We start from the raw sequence: 26,736 nt of genomic DNA on the forward strand, positions 1-26,736 counted from the left end.
CTTCATCCCTGTGGGGAATTAAGAATTCCCTACCACAGCTGTCACAGTTGACAGCTGTGGTAGGGGATCCAGCTGCCGGCATCCTGTAATTGTTTTTCAGGGAAGGGTTTTAAATATAAGCCCTTTACTAAAAAACAAGGAAAAGTGGTGTTGAAAATATAAAAAAAATAATACTCACCTTCCTTCAGCTGCCTGGCTCAGCCGCGTCCTCTCTGCGCTGTCCCCGGCTCTGTAATACAGTTTTTTCAGCAGGTGGGGATTTAAAACCAACGCCTGCTGAAAGAGCTGCTTCTGATTGGCTGAAGTACTCAGCCAATCAGAAGCAGCTGTCTGTGACTGGCTGAGCACCTCAGCCAATCACAGGCAGCTCTCACTGAATGACTGACAGCCGAGAGCTGTCTGTGATTGGCTGAGCGCCTTAGCCAATCAGAAGCAGCTCTTTCAGCAGGCGGGGATTTTAACATTTTTTTTTTCTTACACTAAAATTCTTGTTTTTCAGGGAAGAGCTTATATATAAAGCTCTTCCCTGAAAAACAATTCAGGGGTGCCGGCAGACCATTGTCTTCATTGGAGCCGCTGGCAGCAGCCGGCGCTCCATTGAAGACAATGCGTGCACTCCCTCTGGTGCACGCATGTCCTATCTTTGCAGGCACATGCCTGTAAAGCATGGACATGTGCACACACCATAGGGAATGCATTGGTTCTAATAGAAGCGTATTTTTGTGCGCGCGTATGCACGCACAAATACACGCTCGTGTAAAGCCACCCTCACTCTGGGCAGAGTATGTTGGATTGATTCCAAAAAAATTTAAGTATTTTAGATCCCATGTTTATCTTAGGGCTTACACAGATGGGCATGTTTTATGTTGTTATGCGACCATGATAATCATGGCTGTGTAACGGGCCAAAATGAAACTATTGATTTCGATGGTTTCATTACGACTATCGAGATTCTCGTGTGTTAACACTACTTTTTTAGAAAGATAGGACAGGACCGATCTTCTTATTTTTTTTCAAACTCGCACATTAGCATGGAGTTTGAATAATTAAAAAAGAAACCAACTCTGCTTCATGCGCTAATAGGCTCCATAGCGCCAAGAGTATTCGCGCAAGCCCCAAATGTGTTTGCCCTTAATCCCGACTTTTGAACCATCATTGTTCTGGACAGAGAGCTAAGGTAAATAGTCATGTTTGGGAAGAGCGACTTATTGGTGTATGCAGAGAAAAGAAGAATCAACATGTGTGTGTATTTTGAGATATATCTTGTCTTGTGTAGAGAGACTTATAATGTGTGTTTGTTCTCTACTTATGTCAAGATACGCTGTGTAAACGACTTTGGAGCTCAGACATGAAGTGGCCTGTATTAGAATAGTATAAAAGTTTCATATTACTCAAGTCAAATGGGAAGCTTTGGAGACAGAATGAGGAGGTGTCATATCTGTCGGTCTACAGTAGAAGATACTCTGTCTTAGTACTGTTTGGCTTCCCCGGCTGCTGGTTCAGATGAGTCGACTTCCCAGTGATGTTCCTTGTAGCATGTAAGCTGTAACCTCTTAGTTAAAGGAGATGTCCCGAGGCAGCAAGTGGGGTTATACACTTCTGTATGGCCATAATAATGCACTTTGTAATATACATTGTGCATTAATTATGAGCCATACAGAAGTTATAAAAAGTTTTATACTTACCTGCTCCGTTGCTAGCGTCCTCGTCTCCATGGTGCCGACTAATTTTTGGCCTCCGATGGCCAAATTAGCCGCGCTTGCGCAGTCCGGGTGTTACCATACAGCGCGGCACGGGGTCCCGCGGTCGGCGCGCGTCGCTCCGGCGTCGGCTCCAGCAGCCTGGAGCCCTGTGTCGAGGTTATCCCAGCAGCTTGGGACGGCCGGTGGGCGGCGGCATGGGCGTGTCCACCCGTAGGGTGCCGCCCGCACTCCTCCGTTCGTCTTATACAGCAGTGGGTGGAGTTGCCTCCTCCCACTCTCCGCCCGGGGGCGGAACCTTGTGGTTAAGAGACTGGCAGTGATGTGAGCTCACTGCCAGTTATTGGTTCTGCTTTCAGCTAGTCAGTCTGTCTGCAGTTGACCTCAGCCAGTCCCTAGTTGTCTGTCAGCCCTGCTATCCTTTCTCAGCCTGTTTCTGTTGGTCCTGTTAGCCCCTAGTCTGGTCTGTCCCAGTCAGCACTAGTTGCTATTCGGGTCCTGTCTATCTGCCTGTGAGCTCCATCTCCAGCCCTGCTTGTACTTGTAAGTTTTGTGGGTTTGTTACACCTGCCTCTTCTGTCGGCACTCTGTCCCCTGTTAGTAGTTCCAGCTAGGCAGTCGCCAGGTCCCTAGCCAGTGCAGGGACTGCCGCCCAGTTGTCCGCCTGGGGTTAGCCAGGGCCGAGGCAAGTAGGCAGGGACAGTGGGGTGCAGGAGATCAGGGCACCCCAACTGGCGCTCGGGGGGGCAGAGTGCCGTAACATAATAACTGGCCCTTAAAATACCTTTTTTTTCATGGCGGCGATCAGCGCCCTTGCAAACCAGCTGCAAGACCTGGTGCCGGTGATCCGGGATTTGTCAGCTCGCATGGTGGCCCAGGAGCAGTGGGCGTTGTCGCAGGGGCAGAACGCCTTTACCAGTCCCGAACCCAAGTGCCCTCTCCCCGAGGTGTTCTCTGGGGAGAGGAACAAGTTTTTCGTTTTTCAACAGGCGTGTCGCCTGTTTTTTCGGATGCGTCCCCGTTCTTCGGGCTCAGAGGCCCAGAGGGTCGGGCTTATAATGTCCCTGCTGCGGGGCTCTGCCCAGACTTGGGCCTTTTCTATTCCCGAGGGTTCCCCCTCCCTGCAGTCGGTGGACTCCTTTTTTCAGGAACTCGGGGGCATCTTCGATGAGCCGGACCGAGTGGGGTTGGCGGTTTCACGGTTGCTGGCGCTGCATCAGGGGTCGCAGGGGGTTCCATAAGTCTGTGTCGAAACCTGTTGTCCCTTCGGTGATGCCCACCTCCGGTCCCCCGCCGCCCACCCCGGTCCGTGATGAAGTTGAATACGAGGCCCAGGAGATCCTGGATTCTCGCCGGGCTACAGGAACCTTACAATATTTGGGGGCCCGGAAGAGTTTTTTGGAGTATGATAGCTCAGATGACAGTGATTTTAAAGTTGGAGATGCCTCAGATTTTGAAGGCAGCGTCATTGGTAGCGAGGATGGGTCAAAAGACAGTGGTGAATGGTTGGACATTGACTCGGAAGACGACCTGAAACATGACGATATGTCAACGGTTGGCCCTGAAGGAAATGGGGCAGCCACAGACTACCGAAGTCATGGACCTGAGGATCAGCCCATGGTGACCGCCCAGGTGGGTCACATTCTCGGGTTGGTACAGCGTTTTCGCAGCCGCCTCCTGGATAAGCCTGGTCGAGTTTCCGGGGGCCCGGAGGTCCCCCGTCAGAGGGGGGGTAATGTTACCATACAGCGCGGCACGGGGTCCCGCGGTCGGCGCGCGTCGCTCCGGCGTCGGCTCCAGCAGCCTGGAGCCCTGTGTCGAGGTTATCCCAGCAGCTTGGGACGGCCGGTGGGCGGCGGCATGGGCGTGTCCACCCGTAGGGTGCCGCCCGCACTCCTCCGTTCGTCTTATACAGCAGTGGGTGGAGTTGCCTCCTCCCACTCTCCGCCCGGGGGCGGAACCTTGTGGTTAAGAGACTGGCAGTGATGTGAGCTCACTGCCAGTTATTGGTTCTGCTTTCAGCTAGTCAGTCTGTCTGCAGTTGACCTCAGCCAGTCCCTAGTTGTCTGTCAGCCCTGCTATCCTTTCTCAGCCTGTTTCTGTTGGTCCTGTTAGCCCCTAGTCTGGTCTGTCCCAGTCAGCACTAGTTGCTATTCGGGTCCTGTCTATCTGCCTGTGAGCTCCATCTCCAGCCCTGCTTGTACTTGTAAGTTTTGTGGGTTTGTTACACCTGCCTCTTCTGTCGGCACTCTGTCCCCTGTTAGTAGTTCCAGCTAGGCAGTCGCCAGGTCCCTAGCCAGTGCAGGGACTGCCGCCCAGTTGTCCGCCTGGGGTTAGCCAGGGCCGAGGCAAGTAGGCAGGGACAGTGGGGTGCAGGAGATCAGGGCACCCCAACTGGCGCTCGGGGGGGCAGAGTGCCGTAACACCGGGTCTTCTGCTGTTCTCTATGGGGCTCCGTGTAGCTCCGTGTAGCTCCGCCCCGTCACGTGCCGATTCCAGCCAATCAGGAGGCTGGAATCGGCAGTGGACCGCACAGAAGAGCTGCGGTCCACGAAGATAGAGGATCCCGGCGGCCATCTTCAGCGGTAAGTATTGAAGTCACCGGACCGCCGGGATTCAGGTAAGCGCTGTGCGGGTGGTTTTTTTAACCCCTGCATCGGGGTTGTCTCGCGCCGAACGGGGGGGGGGGGGGGTTTAAAAAAAAAAAAAACCCGTTTCGGCGCGGGACATCTCCTTTAATAATGTGCAGCTAATGATGTGATGTCTGCAAGCTTTATGCTTCGTATATGGATATAATAATTTACAATAGAAGGACCATCCTTCATCACTATGCTCGATTATCACTTACCGTATATACTTGAGTATTAGCCGACCCGAGTATAAGTCGAGACAATAAGATTCCCCACAAAAAACAGGGAAAACTTATTGACTTGAGTATAAGCCGAGCTATACTAGAGTATATACTAGGTAAAACAAAAACCTCCATACTTACCTCCCAGCCGGTGTCTGTGCGACAAGCTGCTTGAATCCCCCCTGCTGTCATCCCCCGCCATCCTCTCTGCTTGGCTCTGTCAGTGCTGTGTAAGTAAGCACTGTGATTGGATTGAGCGCCAGCCAATCACAGCTGGCGCTTGATCCAATCACAGCGCTTACTTACACAGCACTGACGGCAGGGGATTTGAAAGCCAAGCAGAGAGAATTCTAAAGCAGCTGGATTGGCTGTGAATGATCGAGCACCAGCTGATATTGGCCGGCGCTTGATCCAATCACAGCTCTTACTTACACAGCGCTGACAGCGGGGGATGACAGAGCTGAGCAAAGAGAACGGCGGGGGATGACAGCGGAGAGAATTCAAGCAGCCCGCGCACCGCCGCCGGAGACACAGACTCTGACTGGGAGGTGAGTATGGAGGTTTTTTTTTTTTTTTAAACCTTCCCTGACTCGAGTTTAAGCCGAGGGTGGCTTTTTCAGCAGAAAAAAAATGTGCTGAAAAACTAGGCTTATACTCGAGTATATACAGTAATTTAAATTATTATTGTTAAACCTTCCCTATTGTTTTAAGGCCCTTTTACGCGGGATGATTATCGTTCAGAGCACTTCAAAACCCGCACTCCCGCGGGAGTTTGAATGATCGTCGTCCGGTGTAAATGCATGCAGAAAGCTTAATGACTAGCCATTCAGTGAGGGTAATAAAGTCATTTTAAAGTAAAATTCTGATTGGAAATTTAAAGAACTCCTGATAATAAGACATAGTACAAAAATGTTGTTATTTAAGAAATTCCGCCATAGTACAAAAATGTTTGTGTCTAAGAACAAAGAAGTAACAATAGGTTCCAGCAGCACACAGAAAAAATCACCACTCCTGTGGTTGGATCCCCCAAGAACAATGCAACAGCCGCTTACGGACCAGACCAATGCCGTATAATAGCGCAATTGAAAAAATGTGGCAGCATCAGCGGGTGTAGAGAAAACAAATCAAACCTTTATTCTCCCATGGTGAGACAATGGCGACGTTTCGATCCTCAGTCGGATCTTTGTCAAGCTTGTCTCACTATGGGAGAATAAAGGTTTGATTTGTTTTCTCTACACCCGCCGATGCTGCAACATTTTTTCAATAAGAACAAAGAAGTGTCCGTGAATTGTCAGTTATTGCAGGGGGGAATAAAGCACCCTATAATATATTGGCCCCTGAGTGGTTGCAGTGTGTAGGATTAGGTGAGCCCTGGGATGATGTGATGAAGGGGGGAGAGCCTGCGGATATTGTGAAATGTCTGCAGAAAGTGAAGGTAGAAAAGGGCAGAGAATTTGCTTCTGTGTCGAAGAGGATGGATACTGTTGAGTGCAAATCGAAAGATGCATGATACATATCAGACTGCGTTGCAAAAAGTGAAAAAGCTGGAAAAGGAGGTATGTGATGTATGTAGCTCTCTGGTGATGGCACAATACATGGTAAGATGGACTTTGCAGCTCAGAAATGAAATAACATAGTATGCTAAGTTGAAAAAAGACAAATGTTCATCCGGTTAAGGGCGCCCACCCACTGGCGTTTTTTTTCCCTGCGAAATTCGCAGCATTTTTTTCTCTACAGGGGTCTATGGGACTTGTAATGTTAAAATCGCGATTTCGCGGTAAATTGCGATTTTGCGCGATCGCGATTTTAACATTACAAGTCCCATAGACCCCTGCAGAGAAAAAAATGCTGCGAATTTCGCAGGGAAAAAAAACGCCAGTGGGTGGGCGCCCTAAGCCTGTTTCCAACCCCCATGTTGATCCAGAGGAAGGAAAGAAAAACCCTCAAAAATTACTTCCGAACTCCATAATCGCAGTCAGGATAATCACTGGATCAACAGTTTAAAAGTTCCTACCTGACTCCAAGTTCAGCAGTCAGAAGATCCCCAAATCAACAATCCTTCTGGTTACTTAATGTTTATATCCTGGAATGATGTAGTGCTCTAAAAATATGTCTTGTCCCCTCTTAAACTCCATTAATTTTGCCATCACCATGTCCTCAGGCAGAAATTTCCACAGTCTCACTGCTCTTACAGTAAGGAATCCCCTTCTGTGTTGGTGATAAAACCTTCTTTCCTCTAACCTTAGTAGATGCCCTCTTGCTACCATCACAGTCCTGGGTATAAACAGATATGCTTATTAGGCTATTGACACTCCTCTGTGAAATATATGCAAATGAGGAAGATGGAACAATACCTCTGCAGCACCACTCAGAGGAGCATGCATGGCCTTATAAGTATTATCATAATTATCATTCAGACCATCCACCTACCATCTGGGGGGGGGGGGGGGGGGGCGGCACCAATTATCACGTTTATTATTTTACTCGCAAGTATCCTGTAGCTTTGTTTAGGCTCCTGAGGACGAGACAGATACATGTCTGTTAGAAACGCATTGAGCCTGGGTTTCAATTATTTTGAGCGCTGAGCCTGAGTGTTGAATAGTTTGAGCGCTTATTTCCTATTTATTTGCACTATCCTAGATTTGCGATACCGTTTTTACATTTTTGGGGTTCAGGATCGTCAGGTTAATTTTTGGGTCAGTCACCTTGGTGCTGCCAGCTGGGAAGAACACCGTAAAACGCCACTCGGTCACCTCGGGGCATCATGGCTGATGTACAGCATATGAGGAGACCGTCATTTCACTACTGCTGTGTGATGGGGAGGAGGCACTTACCGCTTTTTTTGTGTGCACGGTATGGGAACAAGGACCAATTTCACCGTTGCCGATGTAAATGCTGAATAGGGAGGGCGTACAACTTTGAAAAACTAATGTGTATTTAGTGAGAGCTATGACAGCGATGGTGCAGCTCCCACTGATTCCTATTTCTTCAGACACACCCTCCTTCACTAGTGTCTGGTACCATTGGAACATAAGGCCGTCTCCTAGTTTTTAGGATCTAGGCCTTTGAGTCGCTTAAGGTGGCATACCATCACATTAGTTATTGCTATCCAGAGTTCTGTGGGACTATTCATCTGCTCATGTTTTTAATTAAGCTAGTAACTATTAGGAAATTATAGTACTATTGTTTCTGGTGGCACAATGCGCCACTTACTAATATAATATAGTGGAAGTGATTGGAGTTGTAAGCACACAGCTGCTGTTTTAGGAACTGCTGGTTTGGGACCTTCAAAGACATCCCTGTCATTAGACCTCTAAGAGCGTTTGATAGATAATAGATAGCTCTGCTACATGCATGTCAAACACACACAGCTCTACTACATGCACGTCACACACACAGCTTTGCTACATGCATGTCACACAGACACACACAGCACTGCTACATGCACGTCACATACACACAACACTGCTACATGCATGTCATACACACAGCTCTGCTAAACGCATGTCAAATACACAGCTCTGCTACAAGCATTTCACACACACACAGTTTGCTACACACACGTCACAAGCACACGGCTCTGCTACATGCATGTCACACACACACGGCTCAGCTACATGCACATCACACACACAGCTCTACTACATGCACATCACACACACAGCTGTGCTACATGCATGTCACACACACACACAGCTGTGTTACATGCATGTCACATACAACTCTGCTACATGCGCATGTCATACACACAGCTCTGCTAAATGCACATCACACACACAGCTCTGCTACATGCCTGTCACACACACAGATCTGCTACATGCGCATGTCAGACACACAAAGCTCTGGTACATGCACAGCACACACACATACAGCTCTGCTACATACATTTTTCATCACAATTGACACTGTGCATGCTAATGACCCTTTGATCATGTGACCCCTGGACTGCTCCCAAACAGGTGACTGATCACATGACGGGGACATCATCACAAGTCCTGTAAGCACATGGCTGCTATCCAACTCTACTGGTTTTGGACCTGTGATGACATCCCCTTCATGTGATCAGGGGGCGGAGCTCAGAGTCGGTGACTGATCACATGATGGTGACTTCATCGCAGGTCCTGCCTGGCTCTGCAGGTTTTAAATAAAGTTAAGAACCTGTGATGACATCACCATCCTGTGTTCAGGGGAGGAGGACAAAGCCCAGGTGACTGATCACATGATAGTGACATCATCACAGGTCCCGTAAGCACACGGCTGCTGTCAGGCTCTGTATGTTTTAGGACCTGTGATGACATTACCATCATGTGATCAGGGGTGGAGCATGTAACTCTCTCACTCAGTCGCTCACTGACAAAGATGTGTTCCCAATCTCCATGAAGGTAACTTCTCTAGTAGTATGGAATTTCAATGATTCATAATTTCCTTTTAATCTTTTTCTATAAAAAAAAAAAATCAAAGGATAATAAAAAGCATCTTTTCCAGCCGTTGTGAACATGTGAAGTTAGGCTTTGAAATATTTTAGTCTAGAAAAACATATTTGTTTATCCATCAGTTTTACACAATATTTCTGGGCAGAATGCTGGATCTGCTGACAATCCTGTAAACATTTCCATGGGGTCAGAGTAAGGCCGCCTGCAGACGGCCGGGTCAGATCCCACTGCGAGAATTCTTGCAGCGGAATCCGACCCGCGGCCCTGCAGGGACCAGTGTGGGTCTCACCTTCTCTCGCGGCTCCGACTCTGTGATGTGCCGGCTGCCGGCCAGCCGGCGCATGTGCAAAGCGGAGCCGCCCGGCACTACTGACATTTCTGTGTGGGTCTCGCAATTTGTTTTCCGTGTGTGATTTCACGCAGACAAATCGCGGCCATCTGCCTAGGATTGCGTTTTCTAATGCAATCCTATGGCAGCGGATATGGGCGGAAATTCTGCGGAATTTCCGCCCATGTGCAGGAGGCCTAACACAGTCATTATGGACAGCAAAGTTGCCGCAAATGCAGGCAGAGGGTGACATAGCAATCATGGGTGACATTGCCGCAGGCAACAAATTCTTCGTCGGTGGTAGAATCATCATGGGCAGCAGAGTCGGCACAAGAGGAAGAATTACAAGGGGTGCTAGAGGCCTCATGGCTCTCTGCTCCCGGCCATTAGTGCAGGATCCCGGCTGGCATCTGTCAGACTGGGGCCGGCTCTTCCCTGCATGAGATTCCCATGTCAGCCTTAGATTAGGCCGCTGTTAAAACACAACATCTTAGCCCAAGTCCCCTTAGTGACTGCTGTAAAAACCTGTATATCTAGTCACTAAGGGGTGAAAAGGAAACCGTCAAGTCCTATAACCACAATAACTTATAGGACGTGGCAGGTTCCCTTTAAACAGTTCTATACTAACAGTAATGCTTCTATTAAGTATGATGTCTTATTGTCTTGCAGGGCTGCAGAAATGAGCGATCTAGAAGACCAGATAGCAATTGTTGGAATAGGATGTAATTTCCCAGGAGGTAAATGAGACCTTACACAACACATTGTATAGTAGAGAGATTTCTCACCATGGGGGGCGATGAGGAGCACAACCACCAAATGTGGAGCATTATACTTGGAGCTGAGGAACACCTTCAGAAGAGGGGTAAAACCTAAGGATACGGTTGAGAGCATTTCACAAGGGTCCTATGCCCTGCACTACAATTAAAGGGGTTTTTCCTATTACCTTAAATTGCTTCACAATCACTCCTGGGTGGCTTCTGACCAGGACATGTGACTGCTGTAGCCAATCACTGACTATAGAAGGTCACTGCTGTGGCCAGTGATTGGCTGCAGCAGTCACATGTCCTGGACAGCAGCAACCAGGAAGTACAGAACGCTATTAAAGCAATTTAAGGTCATGGGAAACCTCTTTAAGTTCCTATAGCCTGCTGGATATTGAGAGCCCAAGTGTCAAAGCAAAAGATTTATTCCTTTAATTTTTCCTCCTCACTCTGCGAATTTACAGTAACTCCAACGGATTCCCCGTTCTTAAGATCGTTGGGGGTCTCAACAGTAAGACCCCCACCGATCAGCAAGTTATTCCCTAACCTGTGGATAGGACATAGTTTGCAATAGTGGTAAACCCCTGTAATGTAGCCTGAAACATTAATTTGATGGCCCTGCAAACTATGGAATGTGCTGAACTAGTGTTTGGCTTGTTAAGATGCGGCACACCAAACGGAGGTGCGTGCTACAGCTGTATTTACAACTAGTTGTCAGAAAGGGGGACAGGTCAGGTAACTTTGTATATGAGCCCGGAGATTGCCAGATGACCATTGAGCCCTGTAAGAGCTAGATCCTGCTCTCTCTACCCACATCTTTGTAAAGCAATAATGGAACAGGTCCAGAATTCCAAATGACAACTTTTGCCTAAGTGTACTTTTCATTGGAAGACGACTATTACTCCTATGCTTTCATACAAGAGCGATAGTTGTTCAGTGAATAGAGGCGTACATTTTGAGAGTACAGTTTGAAGTCTACGCTAATTAATGATATAGGGCATGCTGATGTGTCCTTACCAGGTTTATGCACTAAGCTGATTTTTGCAGGAAGCAGACAAGTCCGTTCTCACTGCAGTGGCCAGGCTTAGAACTGCAGGCCCAGATTGCATTGAAGTGAATGGAAACTTGGCCTGCAATACCAAATCTGACCACTGCAGTGAGAACGGAGCTGTTTGCTCCCTATAGAAAAAAAGTTCAGTGCACAAGCACACTGGCCCACCAAACAGCTGATGGGCGGGGTTCCAGGTGGTAGACCCCACTGCTCTATTATTGATGGCCTATCCTGCTAATAGGCCATCAGTAGTTTACAAATGGACAGCCTCTTTAAACAAAAAGACAATTTTAAAAGTCTATGTGCAAGCAGTGCTTGTTCTGTATGATGGTTGGCCATCTTTTATATAAATAAAGTAGTATATATATAAAGCTGTATGAGCCAGCCACCAACCGCTTCTATGTGTATGTACAGATATGAGATGCATTAGGGTGTATGGGGTGTGTGGGATATAGTGGGATGAAGGAGGTCTGGTTCTGAGAGGGGTTGTACAAGTGGGGAAAAATACAGAAGAGTTAGATAAGAGAATGTGGTAGGCCTCCCTAAAAAGATGCAATTAGGGCACTCTTAATACTGTGAACATTGGGAACTAATCTAATTGGGGTAGCGCATTCCGGAGGATTTGTGCAGTTTGGGAGTGGGAGATTCAGATTAAAGAGGAACTAAGTATAAGGTCACACTGGTCAACACTGAAATTGTTACTGACTTAAAAAGGTCTTAATCTGTAGTATCTTGGTGTGCTGAACACACATATGACCATGAAATTTTTTGGGGGGGCTCTCGTTTTGAAGATATTTTATATAGTTCATTTTTTGTGTTGCACCGTGTAAATTTACTTAAAGCAGCTATTGAAATCCATTGAGTATAACAAGTACAGCTGGCACCTCTGTGGTGATTTGAAGGATGCCCTTTTAATTGGACTGCAGCAGGGATATACACAATACACATGTTTATTATGTGAGTGGGATAGCTGAGCAAGGGAATTGAACTACTAGTGGAAGGAATCGACTCACAGACAAAATGTAGCAGTTGGGGAGAAGAATATCCAGCACCCAGCTCTGCTCAAGGCCCATAAAATCCTGCTACCACCCCATCACATCAAAGTAGGTTTGATGAAGAACCTCGTGAAAGCCATGGATCAGACTTCACCAGCTTCCCGATACCTTCTTGAAAAATTCCCTCAAATCAGCGACGCAAAGATTAAAGAGGGAGATTTTGTGGGTCCTCAGATTTGAGAGCTCTTCAAAGATGACCGATTAAACAACTTGCTGCAGGGTGATGTGAAACAAGCATGGAATGCTTTTAACCAATGTCTACAAACTTTCTCAGGAACACTAGGGCAGAAAACTACAAGGAACTAGTACAGTATCAGAAACTTGGCTGCAACATAGATTTACTTCCTTCATTCCCATCTGGATTTCTTTCCAGACAACTGTGGTATGGTTAGTGATGAACATGGCGCACGTTTTCTTCAAGATATCGAAACAATGGAACAAAGATACCAGGGAACATGGTCCACTACCATGCTGGCTGACTACTGCTGGAGCCTCCGCTGAGACACTCCCGAACTGCTGGACAAGAGACCGGCAAAGAAATCTAAGACGTAGTCTATGACTTGTTTTTTTACAGGTACTACCCAGAGGCCTATTACTATTGGCAGGCATTTTGCGATGTTAACAATTATTGCAGATTACAAAAAAAGTAGAGCCAATTTTGCATTTTGACTGTCCTATTTGTGTTGAGAATATAAAATTGATAAGAAATGACTACTTTTATTTCAGTAATATGACTTTTGTAAAAATTTGTTGACCAGTGCCATTAGCAGTGTGTTGATGCGGTTTTGAGAGTGCCACTTTTCACTTGGGTAAAATCTCTTTCAGGGTTCCACAACTATCCTGTGCCGGTGCTTACACAGTGCCCAGATACACACCCCAGAGAAATAGTAATCCAGTGTCCAGATATAATTCCAACCAAATCATCAAATCATGTCATTACTGCAGATCTGATAGATTTAACTCCTACCATCTACCATCGTTCAAGGATATCTAATGTCATATTTCTACTGTACAGGTGAGGGAATTGACAACTTTTGGAAAGTTCTTGTTGAGGGGAAAAACTGCACCACTGAGATACCAGAAGAAAGATTTAACATCAAACACTGGTATGATTCTGATTCTAATGAGCCAGGAAAAATATGTACCGAGCGAGCTGCTTTTATGGAGGGGTAAGTACATTATGTCACTTTACCGATGTGACATTTTTCAGTATACACTCTTTGTAAAAACATCCAGCCCTAGATGAAATTGTCATTTTGCTACAAAACCCAGCATGCTGTTCCATCTCAGGCAGATATGTAAATGATGAGAGTTGTGGTGTGATTAGATGAATGGTCTTGTCACTGGAGGCCCTATAACTGGTTCCCCCTTTGGCTTATAAAAAGCTCTCGGAGGCTCCTTGTGTGTAGTGACCTCTTCTTCCGCTTGTGTAGAGGTTGTTGACCTCTAGACGCCTCTACGATGCAGAAAAGAGATTTCACCCCGTTACCAGAGTCCGAGAGGGGCGCATTATTGGGATGTGAGAAGCTGGATGGTTGTATCAATAAATTGTCCTCCACCGAGCCGTTCTGATCAGACTGTTAGGAGGTGTTGGGACCAGTGGATGAGGGCACACAAGGTGACTGTGCTCGGGATGCCCCCTACAGACCACCAGTAGAGAGGAGCATCTGAGCAGACTGTTAGGAGGTGTTGGGACCACTGGATGTGTGAGGGCACACAAGGCGTCCGGGCTCAGGACCCCCGACAGACATCTGATCGTCCAACAAGCACCATTAGCTCCAACTGTTTCATTTTGATCCAGAGACAGGTGGCGCCATCGTTACAGCCTCTTGTTTCTGTCAGAACTATTTCCAGCTGCTTGGCTGATGGAAATTTTGTCTCATGGCTTCTATTATGTGTATGACTTTTGACACCCCCAACCATTGTCTCAGTTTGCAGTGGTGTTATGAACAGTGAAACGTGACGCTATGTAGTGGCACCGGGTTGTCTTCAGCGACAAATCGAGGTTTAGTTTAGCCCTGATGATGGCCATGTTCGTGTCTGGAGACCTCTGGGTGAGCACCTTAATCTTGCCTTTGCTATGGAGCAGCACACGCCCCCGCTACTGCTATGATGGTCTGGAGAGCCATTGCATACAGTTGATCACTCTTAACAGTGGTGCGAAGGACAACTCAGCGATATGTTCAGGACATCCTGCAACCACATGTGTTCCTCTCATGGCAGGTTCCAAGAGGCAGCAGGATAATGCTTAGCTGCACACATAAGGGGGTCACAGGAAGCCTCCATAACATTGTCACACTTCCACGACTAAGCTATAGGTGGTACAACAGGATACTAGAGCCTCCATGCCCGGCCGTATCACATCTTGTATACAAGCTAGAGGCAGTACAACAGTGTACTAGAGTGTTTCTTCCTATTAACCTCTACCTATGACAGAGCTTAATATACTGCCTGTAGAAATATTGTATATTGCAAAAAAAATTAAAACTTAAAATTTAATTATTATAAAAATACTAGAAGATTAAAACACCGCTTTTCACATTTTTAACATAAAAAAGTAAAAACAAAAACATATTTGGTATCGCAGTATCTGTGAAAGTGTGATCCATTAAAATAATGTATTATTAATCCTGTACGGTGAATGCAATCAGAAAAAAAAGGAATTGTGATGTTTTAGCAACCTGTCTCCAAGAAAATATTTATAAAAAGTGATCAAAAAAGTCTTATGACCCCAAAATGGTAGCACTAGAAACTGTAAATCAAAATGACCATTTGGTTTTGGGACAAAATTCACTTCTGGGACAGAGGAGTGTTGTTACCATGCAGCTGTTGCTGGTCCTACTGGGGTGGCGGTGTGTGGGGCCCTGTGGTCGGAGAGCGTCCCCCTGGCTTGTTGTCAGGCCGCCGGGGGCGTGGGTGCCTGGCCGGTGTGGGTGGCGTGGTGCTGGTGGCATGCGCACCTGTGAGTGCAACTGTCGTGCACGAGCTCCCTTTTGTTGTGTTCTGTTGGGAGTTGGCTGTCTCCCTCTCTCCGCCCCTGGGTGGAGGCTTTTGTTTAAAGGTCGGGCAGAGACCTGCAATCACTGCCAGTTATTGGTTTCCCTCAGTGTGCTAGCTAGTCTACCTCTGTTGGTCTCTTGTGTCTGTCATCTTGTCTGCTATACTTGGCTATTATCCGCCAGGTTTTTCCATCTGCCTCAATTCTGTTTAGTATTGTTCGTATTGGTTATTTACATCTGCCTTTTCTGTCAGTATTCGACCCCTTCCATCCAGGTACGCCAGCGTCCCTTTTTCGGTCCCTAGTGAGAGTAGGGACCGCCGCCTAGCTGCCCACCTGGGGTTAGCCAGGAGTGAAGGCAAGTAGGCAGGGATAGGGGTTGTGGTTGAGATCTAGGGCACCCGGGCTGGCGTATCAAGGGTAGTATACCGTAACATAATAACTGGCCCTTAAAATTGCTCTCCAATGGAGGCCATGAGTACCCTTGCAAGTCAGTTGGTTAGTTTTTTCGGGAACTTGGAGGTATTTTTGATGAGCCGGACGTGCTGGGTTGGTGGTATCTCATGTCTCAACGTCAGGGGCAGCAGTGGTAGGGAATTATTGCTCTAAATTTAGACTGTATGCAGTTGAAACCTTTTGGAACGATAGCGCCCTTAAAGATGTGTTTTTGTTGGGTCTTTCTGACACTGTCAAGGATTTACTCATTTCTCATCCCGCTCCAGTGACACTCAATGATGCGATGTAATGGGCAGTTAAAGCTGACAGGAGGTTGAGATCTAGAAAAGAGGAATGTCAGGCTTGTAAGGCTAGGGAATCCAGCAGACTTCTCCTAGGCCAACTTCTGGTGCCGAGCCTATGGAAGTGGACCAGTTAAGTCCCGAGGAACAGCGATGGTTCCGGATGATTCATCGTCTCTGCCTCTATTGTGGAAAAGCCGAACATCGTGTAGTGACCTGTCCTCAGAAGTGTCTACAACATCAGTCCGAACCGGTGGAAAACTTCAGATCCTAGGCGATTTTTGGGAGGATCGCCTATGATTACAGGCACTCCCTAAGTTGTTGTTGCCTTGTCAGATTGGCTTCCGGAATTTCACTCGGTCTGGTCAAACTTTTATTGATTCATGTGCTGCCGCCAATTTGATTAGTTTAAGTTTTGTCAGACCTCTGATGACTAAATTCTCGGCATTAAAGATTCCCATACGCTTCACTAGTATTGATTCTACCCCTCTGTCTGCAGGTGTTGTACAATAGAGGACTCCCATGTTACAGTTCACTGTGGGTGTTCTCCTTTCTGAGAATCTGTCGTTCTTGGTAATGGAAAGGATGTCCCTTGATGTAGTGCTTGGTATGCCCTGGTTGGCACTGCACAATCCCCAATTTGATTGGTTCACTCGGGAATTGACACATTGGGGTTGTCCTGGCATAGTCCTTTAGCTACTATATCCATGTGTTTAGCAGATACCATACTTATTCCTGATTATTTGTCTGATTTTCATGACGTATTTTCCAAGAAACTGTCTGAGACTTTGCCTCCCCATAGGGAGTGGGACTGTGGTATTATTTTGATCCACGACAGTCCCATCCCTAAGTCCAATATGCAACTGTCCGGCAGCACTCAGAAGCAAATCCCTCAATAGGGTGAGGTATACTTATGCACAGCCACCAATAAATGGGATCATGGACCTCCAATCCCAGATCAATTCATAGCAATAAAGAGATGGCGGCAGAATCAAAGATGTGAAATAAAATTCAAGATCCTTTTCTTGCTCCATATCATTAAAAGGCAACGTTTCGACTACATGTCTTTATCAAGCCTGATTAAGGCTTGATAAAGACATGTAGTCGAAACGTTGCCTTTTAATGATATGGAGCAATAAAAGGATCTTGAATTCTATTTTACACCTTTGATGCTGCCGCCATATCTTTATTGCTATAGTCCCATCCCTAAGGGAGCCATTTTCAATTTGTCTGGGCGTGAGCACGAAGCCCTTAAGTCCTATATCTCAGAGTCTTTAGCCAAATGACATATCAGGCCGTCCAGGTCCACTGCCTGGGCAGGTCTCTTCTTTGTAGAAAAGAAGGATGGAACATTGAGGCCTTGTGTGGATTATTGGGCTTTGAATAAAATTACAGTGAAGAACCAGTGCTCCTTGCCCCTGATTCCTGATTTATTGAATCAGGTGGTAGGGGCCCACTGGTTTTCCAAATTGGACTTAAGGAGGGCTTACAATTTAATTTGCGTCCGAAAGGGAGATGAGTGGAAGACCGCGTTCAACACCTGGTTCGGACATTTTGAATGTCTAGTCATGCCCTTCGGACTTTGTAATGCCCCCGCTGTGTTCCAGGAGTTTATGAACGAGGTCTTCCACGACTTCCTGGGGGTATTTTTGGTCATATATCTCGATGGTGTATTCCCCAGACTGGGATTCACACATACGGCACCTGAGGATGGTTGTGATCCTTTTTGTCAAGTTGGAAAAATGGATTTTTGGTACTAAACAAGTGGCTTTTCTTGGTTATGTGATTTCACGCACGGAGATTCAAATGGAGTCTGATAAAGTGGCAGCAATCTCCCAATGGGTCAGACCAGATAGCCTGAAAGCTCTCCAGTGGTTTTTAGGTTTTGCAAATTTTTACCGTAAATTCATTAAGAATTATTCTGTTATTGCTCAACCCCTGACCAATCTTACTAAGAAGGGTGCCGACTTGGTAAGATGGCCTCCAGAGGCCCTAGAGGCTTTTAGTTGTCTCAAAAGGGCGTTTACTGCAGCCCAGGTGCTGGTACAGCCTGACGCGCGGCAACCATTCTTCATTGAGGTCAATGCGTCTGAGGTAGGGACGGGGGCTGTATTGTCTCAGGAAGTCAGCGGGAGATCTGGGTATCGTCCATGTGTGTTCTTCTCAGTTCGGCGGAACGTAACTGTGACGTGGGTAATCATGAGTTATTGGCGATTAAGTGGTCTCTAGAAGAGTGGTGCCACCATCTTGTGTATACTGATCAAGAGTGGTGCCACCATCTGTGTATACTGATCATAAAAACTTGGTATATCTCACCAACGTTAAGAGACTCACAGCTCGTCAGGCCAGGTGGGCGTTGTCTTTCGCCAGGTTTAACCTCGTCATTACATATTTTTTTCAGGGGAGAAGAACGTGAAGGCAGACACCCTCTCACGGAGTTTTGGTTCGCCGGAAAGTGAGACAGAGGCTCCCGAGAATGTCTTGGCACCTGGGGTTGTGGTGACAGCTGTAGAATCTGATCTTGTCCTCATCTAAAAAAATTGTCAGCAGGACACTCCCTCGGGGGTGCCGGAGGGCAGATGGTTTGTGCCAGAAACCTTGCGTCTTAGAGTCATTGAAGAGTCTCACTCATCTGTTCTCGCAGGCAATCTGGGGGTTCAGGGGACTCTGGATCTTTGTACTAGACACTACTGGTGGCCAGGCATGTCTCGGGAGATCCGTGACTTTGTTTAGGGACGCTCTGTCTGTGCACACAGTAAAAGTTGTCGTCGGTGTCCGGAGGGGCCTCTGAGACCGTTACCAGTGTGGTCTCGTCCGTTGTTGCATTCATCGGTAGATTTTATCACCAATCTACCTGAGTCTCAGAAGTTCACCACTATCCTAGTTGTTGTAGATCGTGCTACCATTTTGTGGCATTAAAGAAGCTACCTTCTGCAATAGAATTTTCCAAGATTTTCCAAGGGTTCCCGAGAAAATCGTATCTGATCGTGGTGTTTAGTTTGTTGCGCAATTTTGGCACTATTTACGGTTGTTTGCTAGCGAAAAGGCTCATCAGTAGGCAGAATTCCTGCCGTTGGCAGAGTTTGCACTGAACAACGGTACTTGTTCTTCCACCGGGGTATCTCCATTCCTTTGCGTATACGGTCAGCATCCTCACTTCCTTTCAGCTATTTCTGCGCTGTTTGCCTGTCCTGCAGCTGATGCGCTGCAGGGGGTATGGAAAGCAGTACAGAAGAACCTGGAAGCAACGGAGGCTCGTATGCAGTTGCGTAGTGGGAGGAGTCTGCCAGTATCTGAACTTTACAGGATGGGACAGAAGGTATATTTGTCTTCTATAAATCTCAAATTGAAGGTTCCATCTTTGAAACTGGCGCAGCGTTATGTGGGTCCCTTTGTCATCACGCGTGTAGTAAACCCGCTTGCTTATGAACTTGATTTGCCAGCTACATGGAGGGTTCACAGAGTTTTTCATAAGTCATTATTGAAACCTTTTGTCCCTTCGGTGAGGCCCACCCACCACTAACCCTAGTCCGGAAGTGACGTCAGACGCCAGGAGCAGCGGCACGAGACGGAGGCACGAGCGGGGAGCTGAAGGGGACAGCGGAGCAGCGGAGCAGCTCAGCAGCCGAAGCAGGTGCGGGGGCAGTGGCAGCCGAAGCAGGTGCGGGGGCAGCGGCCAATGTGACCGGAGCGCAGCAGCCGGCGCCAAGAGGCCACCAGGAGTTCAGCGGAGCAGCTGAGACAGGAGGGCAGAGTGAGCGGCCGCCGGGACAGCGGGTGACGTCACCAGGAGGAGCGGCGGAGTGGAGGAGCTGATAAGTATCTACCTCTGTGTGTGTTTGTGAGCTGTGTGTCTTCTGTGTATCTGGTTAGTTGTGTCTTCTGTGTGTGTGTCTGGGGGTCTAAGTGTTTGTGAGGGGGGAATAAAAAAAAAAAAATTATTTTGACTGGTTGCGCATAAGTGTCAGCGGGTAAGAGGTTGCGCGAGAGGGGCAGTGGGTGAGGGGTTGCAGCAGCGGGTGAGGGGTTGCAGCAGCGGGTGAGGGGTTGCGGCAGCGGGTGAGGGGTTGCGGCAGCGGGTCAGCGGTTGCGACAGCGGCACAGCGGTTGCGACAGCGGCACAGCGGTTGTGACAGCGGGACAGCGGTTGCAACAGCGGGACAGCGGTTACGACAGCGGTTTCGACAGCGGTTTCGGCAGCGGGACAGCGGTTGCGGCAGCGGGACAGTGGTTGCGGCAGCGGGTCAGCGGTTGCGGCAGCGGGTCAGCGGTTGCGGCAGCGGGACAGCGGTTGCGGCAGCGTGTGAGCGGAGTGTGAACAAGTCTATCTTCACTACTTCCACAAGTAAATTGTAGATCCCCATTAGGATGAGCTCCATGCCTGGCAATGTCATCCAGTGTGCTACTTGTGCAATGTATGCGGTCCTTGATCAGCCGATCGAGGGTGCATACTGTTGCGCAAGATGCATGCACGTCGCACATTTAGAAGCCCAAATTCTGGATCTAAATGGGCAACTGGCAACACTGAGAGCCATTGACATCATGGAAAGGAGTTTGGTGCTCACTGAGCAGACACTCGCTGGGGTAGAGGCGGGGGCGGATGGTAGTACGGAAGAGCAGGGGGAGCAGGCAGTCAGCTGGGTGACAGAAAAAAGGAGGGATAGAGGGAAGAGAACCAGGGAGGCTGGTCCTGAACTGGCACAACCCAACAAATTTGCAAGATTGGCAGATGAGGGGATGCCATTACAGAGCCAGCACCGCTGCAGCACGACACGCCCTCTGAACGCCAGGGGGATGACTGCTCCAGTGAGACGGGGACGGGGAGCGCAGGGCAGGCTAGACAGGTTCTAGTGGTGGGGGACTCAATTATTAGGGGGACAGAGAGGGCAATCTGCCATAAAGACCGGGATCGTCGAACGGTGTGTTGTCTTCCTGGCGCTCGAGTTCGACACATCGCGGATCGGATTGACAGATTACTGGGAGGGGCTGGTGAGGATCCAGCAGTCATGGTGCACGTTGGCACCAATGAACAAGTTAGAGGTCAATGGAGGGCCCTCAAAAATGATTTCAGGGACTTAGGGTCCAAGCTCAGGGCGAGGACCTCCAGGGTAGTTTTCTCGGAAATACTACCTGTACCTAAAGCCACACTAGAAAGGCAGCAGGACCTTAGGGAGGTAAACAAGTGGCTCCGGAGTTGGTGTAAGAAGGAGGGATTTGGGTTCCTGGAGAACTGGGCTGACTTTGCGGTCGGCTACAGGCTCTACCGTAGGGACGGGTTGCATCTAAATGGGGAGGGTGCAGCTGTGCTGGGGGAAAAGATGGCTAGAAGGCTGGAGGAGTGTTTAAACTAGGGACTGGGGGGGAGGGCAAAATGAGAAATAGTGGGGTAGCCAGTGTAATTAGCAATCTGGGCCCAAGCAAAGGGAATGGGGGACGAGCAGGGGGTGGGGTTAGTAAAGTTAGAACTGATAGATCAGCCATAAGTACGAATAGCAACAAAACAAATTTAAAAAACAAAAAAATTATATAAATTGTATGATCACGAATGCACGAAGTCTGATCGGTAAAGTGGGCGAGCTTGAAGCAAGAATGACTGATGAAAGTTATGATATAGTCGGAATTACTGAAACATGGCTTGATGATAAGTGCGATTGGGCGGTGAATTTGCAGGGGTACAATCTCTTCAGAAGAGACCGAAGGAACCAGAAAGGGGGAGGGGTATGTCTGTACGTCAAATCGAACTTGAAGCCGAGGCTATGGGAGGATATAGGGGTAGGAGACGAACAGGTGGGATCTCTGTGGGTAGAAATACAGGGAGGAAAAAATAACAAAATCCTGATAGGGGTCTTCTATCGACCACCAAAAGCAACAGAAGAAACTGAAGACTTACTACTAAGGCAGATAGAAGAGGTGTCAAAACGAAACGAAGTAATTATCATGGGGGACTTTAATTACCCAGATATAACATGGGAGAACGAAACCTGCAAATCTCACAGGGGTGATAAGTTCTTGAGAGTAATTAAAGACAATTACCTGAACCAACTTGTGCAGGAACCAACAAGAGGGAGAGCCATTCTGGATCTAGTACTAACTAACAAACCGGAACGTATAAGGGGGGTGCAGGTTGAGGGGCACTTGGGGAACAGCGACCACAATATAATCAACTTCCAGCTGTCAATCAATAGGAAGCCTTATCAGGGAGCGACAAAGAAACTAAACTTTAGTAAAGCAAAATTTGATGAGCTTAGAACTACTATCGGTAACATTAATTGGGACAACATCCTCAAAAATATCAGTACGGAGGAAAAATGGGAAAAGTTCAAAAGGATCCTAATCACCTCATGTGAGCAGTTCATTCCCTTTAAAAATAAAAGAAACTCACCTAAAAGGAAACCAATGTGGCTCGACAAGACGGTACGAGGGGCAATAAACGAAAAGAAGAAAGCGTTCAAACTACTAAAGCAACAAGGCAGTGAAGAAGCGCTAAAATCATACAGGGAAAAAAACAAAATATGCAAAGATACGATCAAAACTGCCAAGGAGGAAGCAGAAAGACGGATCGCAAAAGAGAGCAGAAACAACCCGAAGCTATTTTTCAACTACATAAACAGCAAAAGGATTTGCAGGGAGAGCGCTGGCCCTTTAAAAAACAATGCAGGAGAAATCATTGATGATAACGAAGGGAAAGCAAATCTACTAAACAGTTTTTTCTCAAGTGTGTTCACCAAAGAAAAGGAAATGCCACACGAGATGCAGGGGAATAAAACGAACCCCTCACAAAATATCTCATACCTAACGCAGGAGGAGGTGCGGAAGCGTCTAAAGAAAACTAAAATTGATAAATCGCCGGGCCCAGATGGATTACACCCAAGGATACTAAAGGAACTAAGTGACGAGATAGCTAGGCCGCTATACCTAATATTTCTAGACACCATCAAGACCGGAGTAGTACCATTGGACTGGCGCATTGCCAACGTGGTTCCAATTTACAAAAATGGGAGCAAAAGTGAGCCTGGTAACTACAGGCCAGTAAGTCTCACTTCAGTAACGGGAAAATTTTTCAAGGGGATTCTGAGAGACGCCATCGATGAGTACCTCAAGGAAATTAAGGGAATAACTCCTCACCAGCATGGATTCATGAAGGGTCGCTCATGTCAGACAAATCTGATCAGTTTCTACGATGAAGTAAGCTCTAAGCTGGACCAGGGAGAATCTATTGATCTTGTATATCTGGACTTCTCTAAAGCCTTTGACACCGTGCCACATAATAGGCTAATATACAAAATGAGACAGCTCGGACTGGGCGAAAACGTGTGTAAGTGGGTAAAAAATTGGCTCAACGATAGAAAGCAGAGGGTGGTAATAAATGGTTCGTACTCTGATTGGACCACAGTCGCTAGCGGGGTGCCACAGGGTTCAGTATTAGGCCCCACTCTGTTCAACATATTTATTAATGACCTGATAGAGGGGCTGCACAGCAAAATATCAATATTTGCAGATGACACAAAATTATACAATATAATTAATGCAACGGAAGACAATGTGCGGCTACAAACGGACCTGGATAAGATGGGGGCTTGGGCAGAAAAATGGCAAATGAAGTTCAATGTTGAAAAATGTAAGACTATGCACATGGGCAGGAGGAACGGATGTCACAAATACTCACTTAATGGGGTACCACTAGGGAAAAGTGATATGGAAAAGGATCTGGGGGTATTAGTGGATAATAGACTAAACTGGAGTAACCAATGCCAGTCAGCCGCTGCAAAGGCAAATAAAGTCTTGGGGTGCATCAAAAGAGGTATAGGGGCGAAGGACGAGAACATTATCCTCCCACTATATAAGGCACTTGTCAGACCTCACATGGAATACTGCGTACAGTTCTGGTCACCGGTGCTCAGGAAAGATTGTCACAGTGCTTGAGGGGGTTCAAAGAAGAGCGACTAAACTAATACATGGAATGACGGGACTGGAATACCCAGAGAGGCTGTCCAAATTGGGACTATTTACTCTAGAAAAAAGAAGGTTAAGAGGCGACCAAATAACCATGTATAAGTACATGAGGGGACAACACATGGATCTCTCCCGTGATCTGTTTACACCCAGGACCACGAAGGTAACAAGAGGACATCCGCTACGATTAGAGGAAAGTACGTTTCATCACCAACACAGAAAGGGGTTCTTTACTGTAAGAGCAGTTAGACTGTGGAACTCTCTACCGGAGAAAGTGGTGATGGCAAAATCCATAGAGGAGTTTAAAAGGGGACTTGATGTCTTTCTAGAGAAGGATATTACAGGATATAAATATTAGGTTAAGTGTCAATCCTGGTATACAGGCAGGTAGGAACTATTAGGGGTTGATCCAGGGAACAGTCTGATTGCCATTAGGGAGTCGGGAAGGAATTTTCCCCCCAAAAGGGCTAATTGGCTTCTGGCCTTGGGGTTTTTTTGCCTTCCTCTGGATCAACACAGTAGGATAGACAGGCTGGACTAGATGGACAATGTCTTCATTCGGCCTTACATACTATGTTACTATGTTACTATGTAGTCCGAGGTGAAGTCGAATATGAGATCCAGGAAATCCTTGATGCACGTCTGTGCCGGGGAACCTTGCAATATTTGGTGGTCTGGAGAGGCTTTGGTTTTGAAGATCATTCTTGGGTGGCTGCACGTGCTCCAGTGCTGGTGCGCTGTTTCCACTGTCTGTTTCCGGATAAACCTGGACATGGTGGGCGGTATGGTGCTGGTGGCATGCGTTGCCGTGCGTGCGCACCTGTGAGGGCAGCTGCCGTGCACAAGCTCCCTTTTGTTGTGTTCTGTTTGGAGTTGTCTGTCTCCCTCTCTCCGCCCCTGGGCGGAGGCTTTTGTTTAAAGGTCAGGCTGTCAGGGAAATTCTGTGTACAGCACCAATCAGGCCCACCCCACTACCCATTGCCGGTGGTAAAAAAAACACCACACACAGAGGTCTGGTATAGTTCCTCACAAGGGGAGTAACTGCGCACTTTATTACAAATTACATGGGGCTTTATACCCCTTATCACATTATTAGAAGTGTGTCTTATTGGCTCAAATCCACCGCATAACCATATATGTGATGTCCGCAGTTCCGCCTGAGGCAGTATTGCATATATACCTAGTTAAACAATTTTTATCTAGATACTGGGAAAAAAACCAAGCACGCGGCCTTCGTATCCGGTTCTTCCTTGGGGTTTTCAAGATACATTTGTCTTCGCCTTGCAAAGCCTTGGCATATCTGATATGATTTTTAAGGCTACATATTACGTTTTTTCATTATAGCACTGCATAGAATTTGCATACAGGTATAAAAGCATAAAAACATATGACAATATATACATATACCCTCACAGGGCAGAGACTTGCAATCACTGGCAGTTATTGGTTTCCCTCAGTGTGCTAGCTAGTCTGCCTCTGTTGGTCTCCTGCTTCTGTCATCTTGTCTACTATACTTTGCTATTATCCACCAGGTTTTTCCATCTGCCTCAGTTCTGCTTAGTATTGTTCGTGTTGGTTATTTTCATTTGCCTATTCTGTCAGTATTCTAACCTTTCCATCCAGGTACGCCAGTGTCCCTTTTTTGCACCCTAGTGAGAGTAGGGACCGCCGCCCAGTTGCCCGCCTGGGGTTGGCCAGGAGTAGAGGTGAGTAGGCAGGGACAGGGGTTGTGGGTGAAATCTAGGGCATCCGGGTTGGCGTATCAAGGGTAGTATACCGTAACACGTGTATTACCTGCAGTAGTTGTTCTTCTCTGCTGCCCCTAAATCTGTGAGTTCTAGATCCTGTTTTCACTTGTCCAAGATGGCTGCAGCAATTTTCTAACTTTCTAATGCAGATTATGCAATTCTCTTTGATTAGCCACTACTGATCACATGAGCAGCTCTGGGCAATCAGAAAAGCAGGTAAGTGAACTAGTAGTCATAACATTACCAATTCTCTGTGGGGTTTAGGTAGTCTGAAGATTGTATTGACCATCTTGGATGACTGAAGGCAGGAAGGTAGATCGGAGGGACAACAGAGAAAAACTGCAGGTACTATACCCCGCTTCCCCTCTGCGTCTGGGACTAAATTTGAAACTGAAGGGTCACTTTTATGTCCAACCATTCTACATGTGTGTAATGTCGTATTCTGCATTATACATCTTCCCATTATTTGACAGTCGTATGACTTTTGGGACATTGCATGATAGAGTGCAGTCGGGTCTATTTTAGTCACTGACCACTTTCCAAAACTTCCTGTTGTAATTAAGTGAACGGTACTTTGATAAACATTTAGAGATTAAATACACTTTAATATCTAATCACTGAGAGCATTTTAATGTTTAATCATTTTTGTAGAATTAATGAATTTGACCATAAACTTTTTGGAATCCCCAAATTTGAAACTGAGAATATGGATCCACAGCAAAAACTACTGCTTGAATGTACATACAGGGCCCTGGAAGATGGCGGGTGCCCTACAGAAAGCATTAGTGGAAGTGACACTGGAGTATTTATAGGTGAGGTTATTAAGATACTAGAATGGAAACATTTAGGGCCCCATGTAGCGGATGCTGTAAAGTTAGAGTATGATGAGTTGCGTGTAGTTTACTTAAACCTGGAGAGTTTTGGATCTTGTGGCTGTAATATGAAAGCTAAATAGTGGCCACATTACAGCCGTCTGAATGAGGCCCAAGACTGTAACGCTCATATTTAAAAGGCGTGAGCCAAGATGCACAATCCTTTCAGAACCCAAAGTTCGGGGCCAGCTTATCACCCTGAATCCCGCTCTTGGCACTCTGGGAAAATAGTTGATGGTACTGGGGAAA

At 47.0% G+C, this 26,736-nt stretch overlaps 1 protein-coding gene across 1 annotated transcript; it reads left to right on the forward strand.

Annotated features, from left to right (window-relative positions):
- Positions 1-1,415: 1,415 nt before the first annotated feature.
- On the forward strand, positions 1,416-26,570 carry LOC136586593 (putative uncharacterized protein encoded by LINC00614). The gene is made up of 4 exons (XM_066584726.1): positions 1,416-1,538; positions 9,982-10,049; positions 13,195-13,348; positions 26,267-26,570. The coding sequence occupies exons 1-4, from the start codon at positions 1,504-1,506 to the stop codon at positions 26,568-26,570; spliced, it is 561 nt and encodes a 186-aa protein (XP_066440823.1). The 5' UTR covers positions 1,416-1,503.
- The last annotated feature ends 166 nt before the right edge of the window (positions 26,571-26,736 follow it).

The sequence above is a fragment of the Eleutherodactylus coqui genome, chromosome 12 (assembly GCF_035609145.1).
Source record: "Eleutherodactylus coqui strain aEleCoq1 chromosome 12, aEleCoq1.hap1, whole genome shotgun sequence".
Lineage (NCBI taxonomy): Eukaryota > Metazoa > Chordata > Amphibia > Anura > Eleutherodactylidae > Eleutherodactylus > Eleutherodactylus coqui.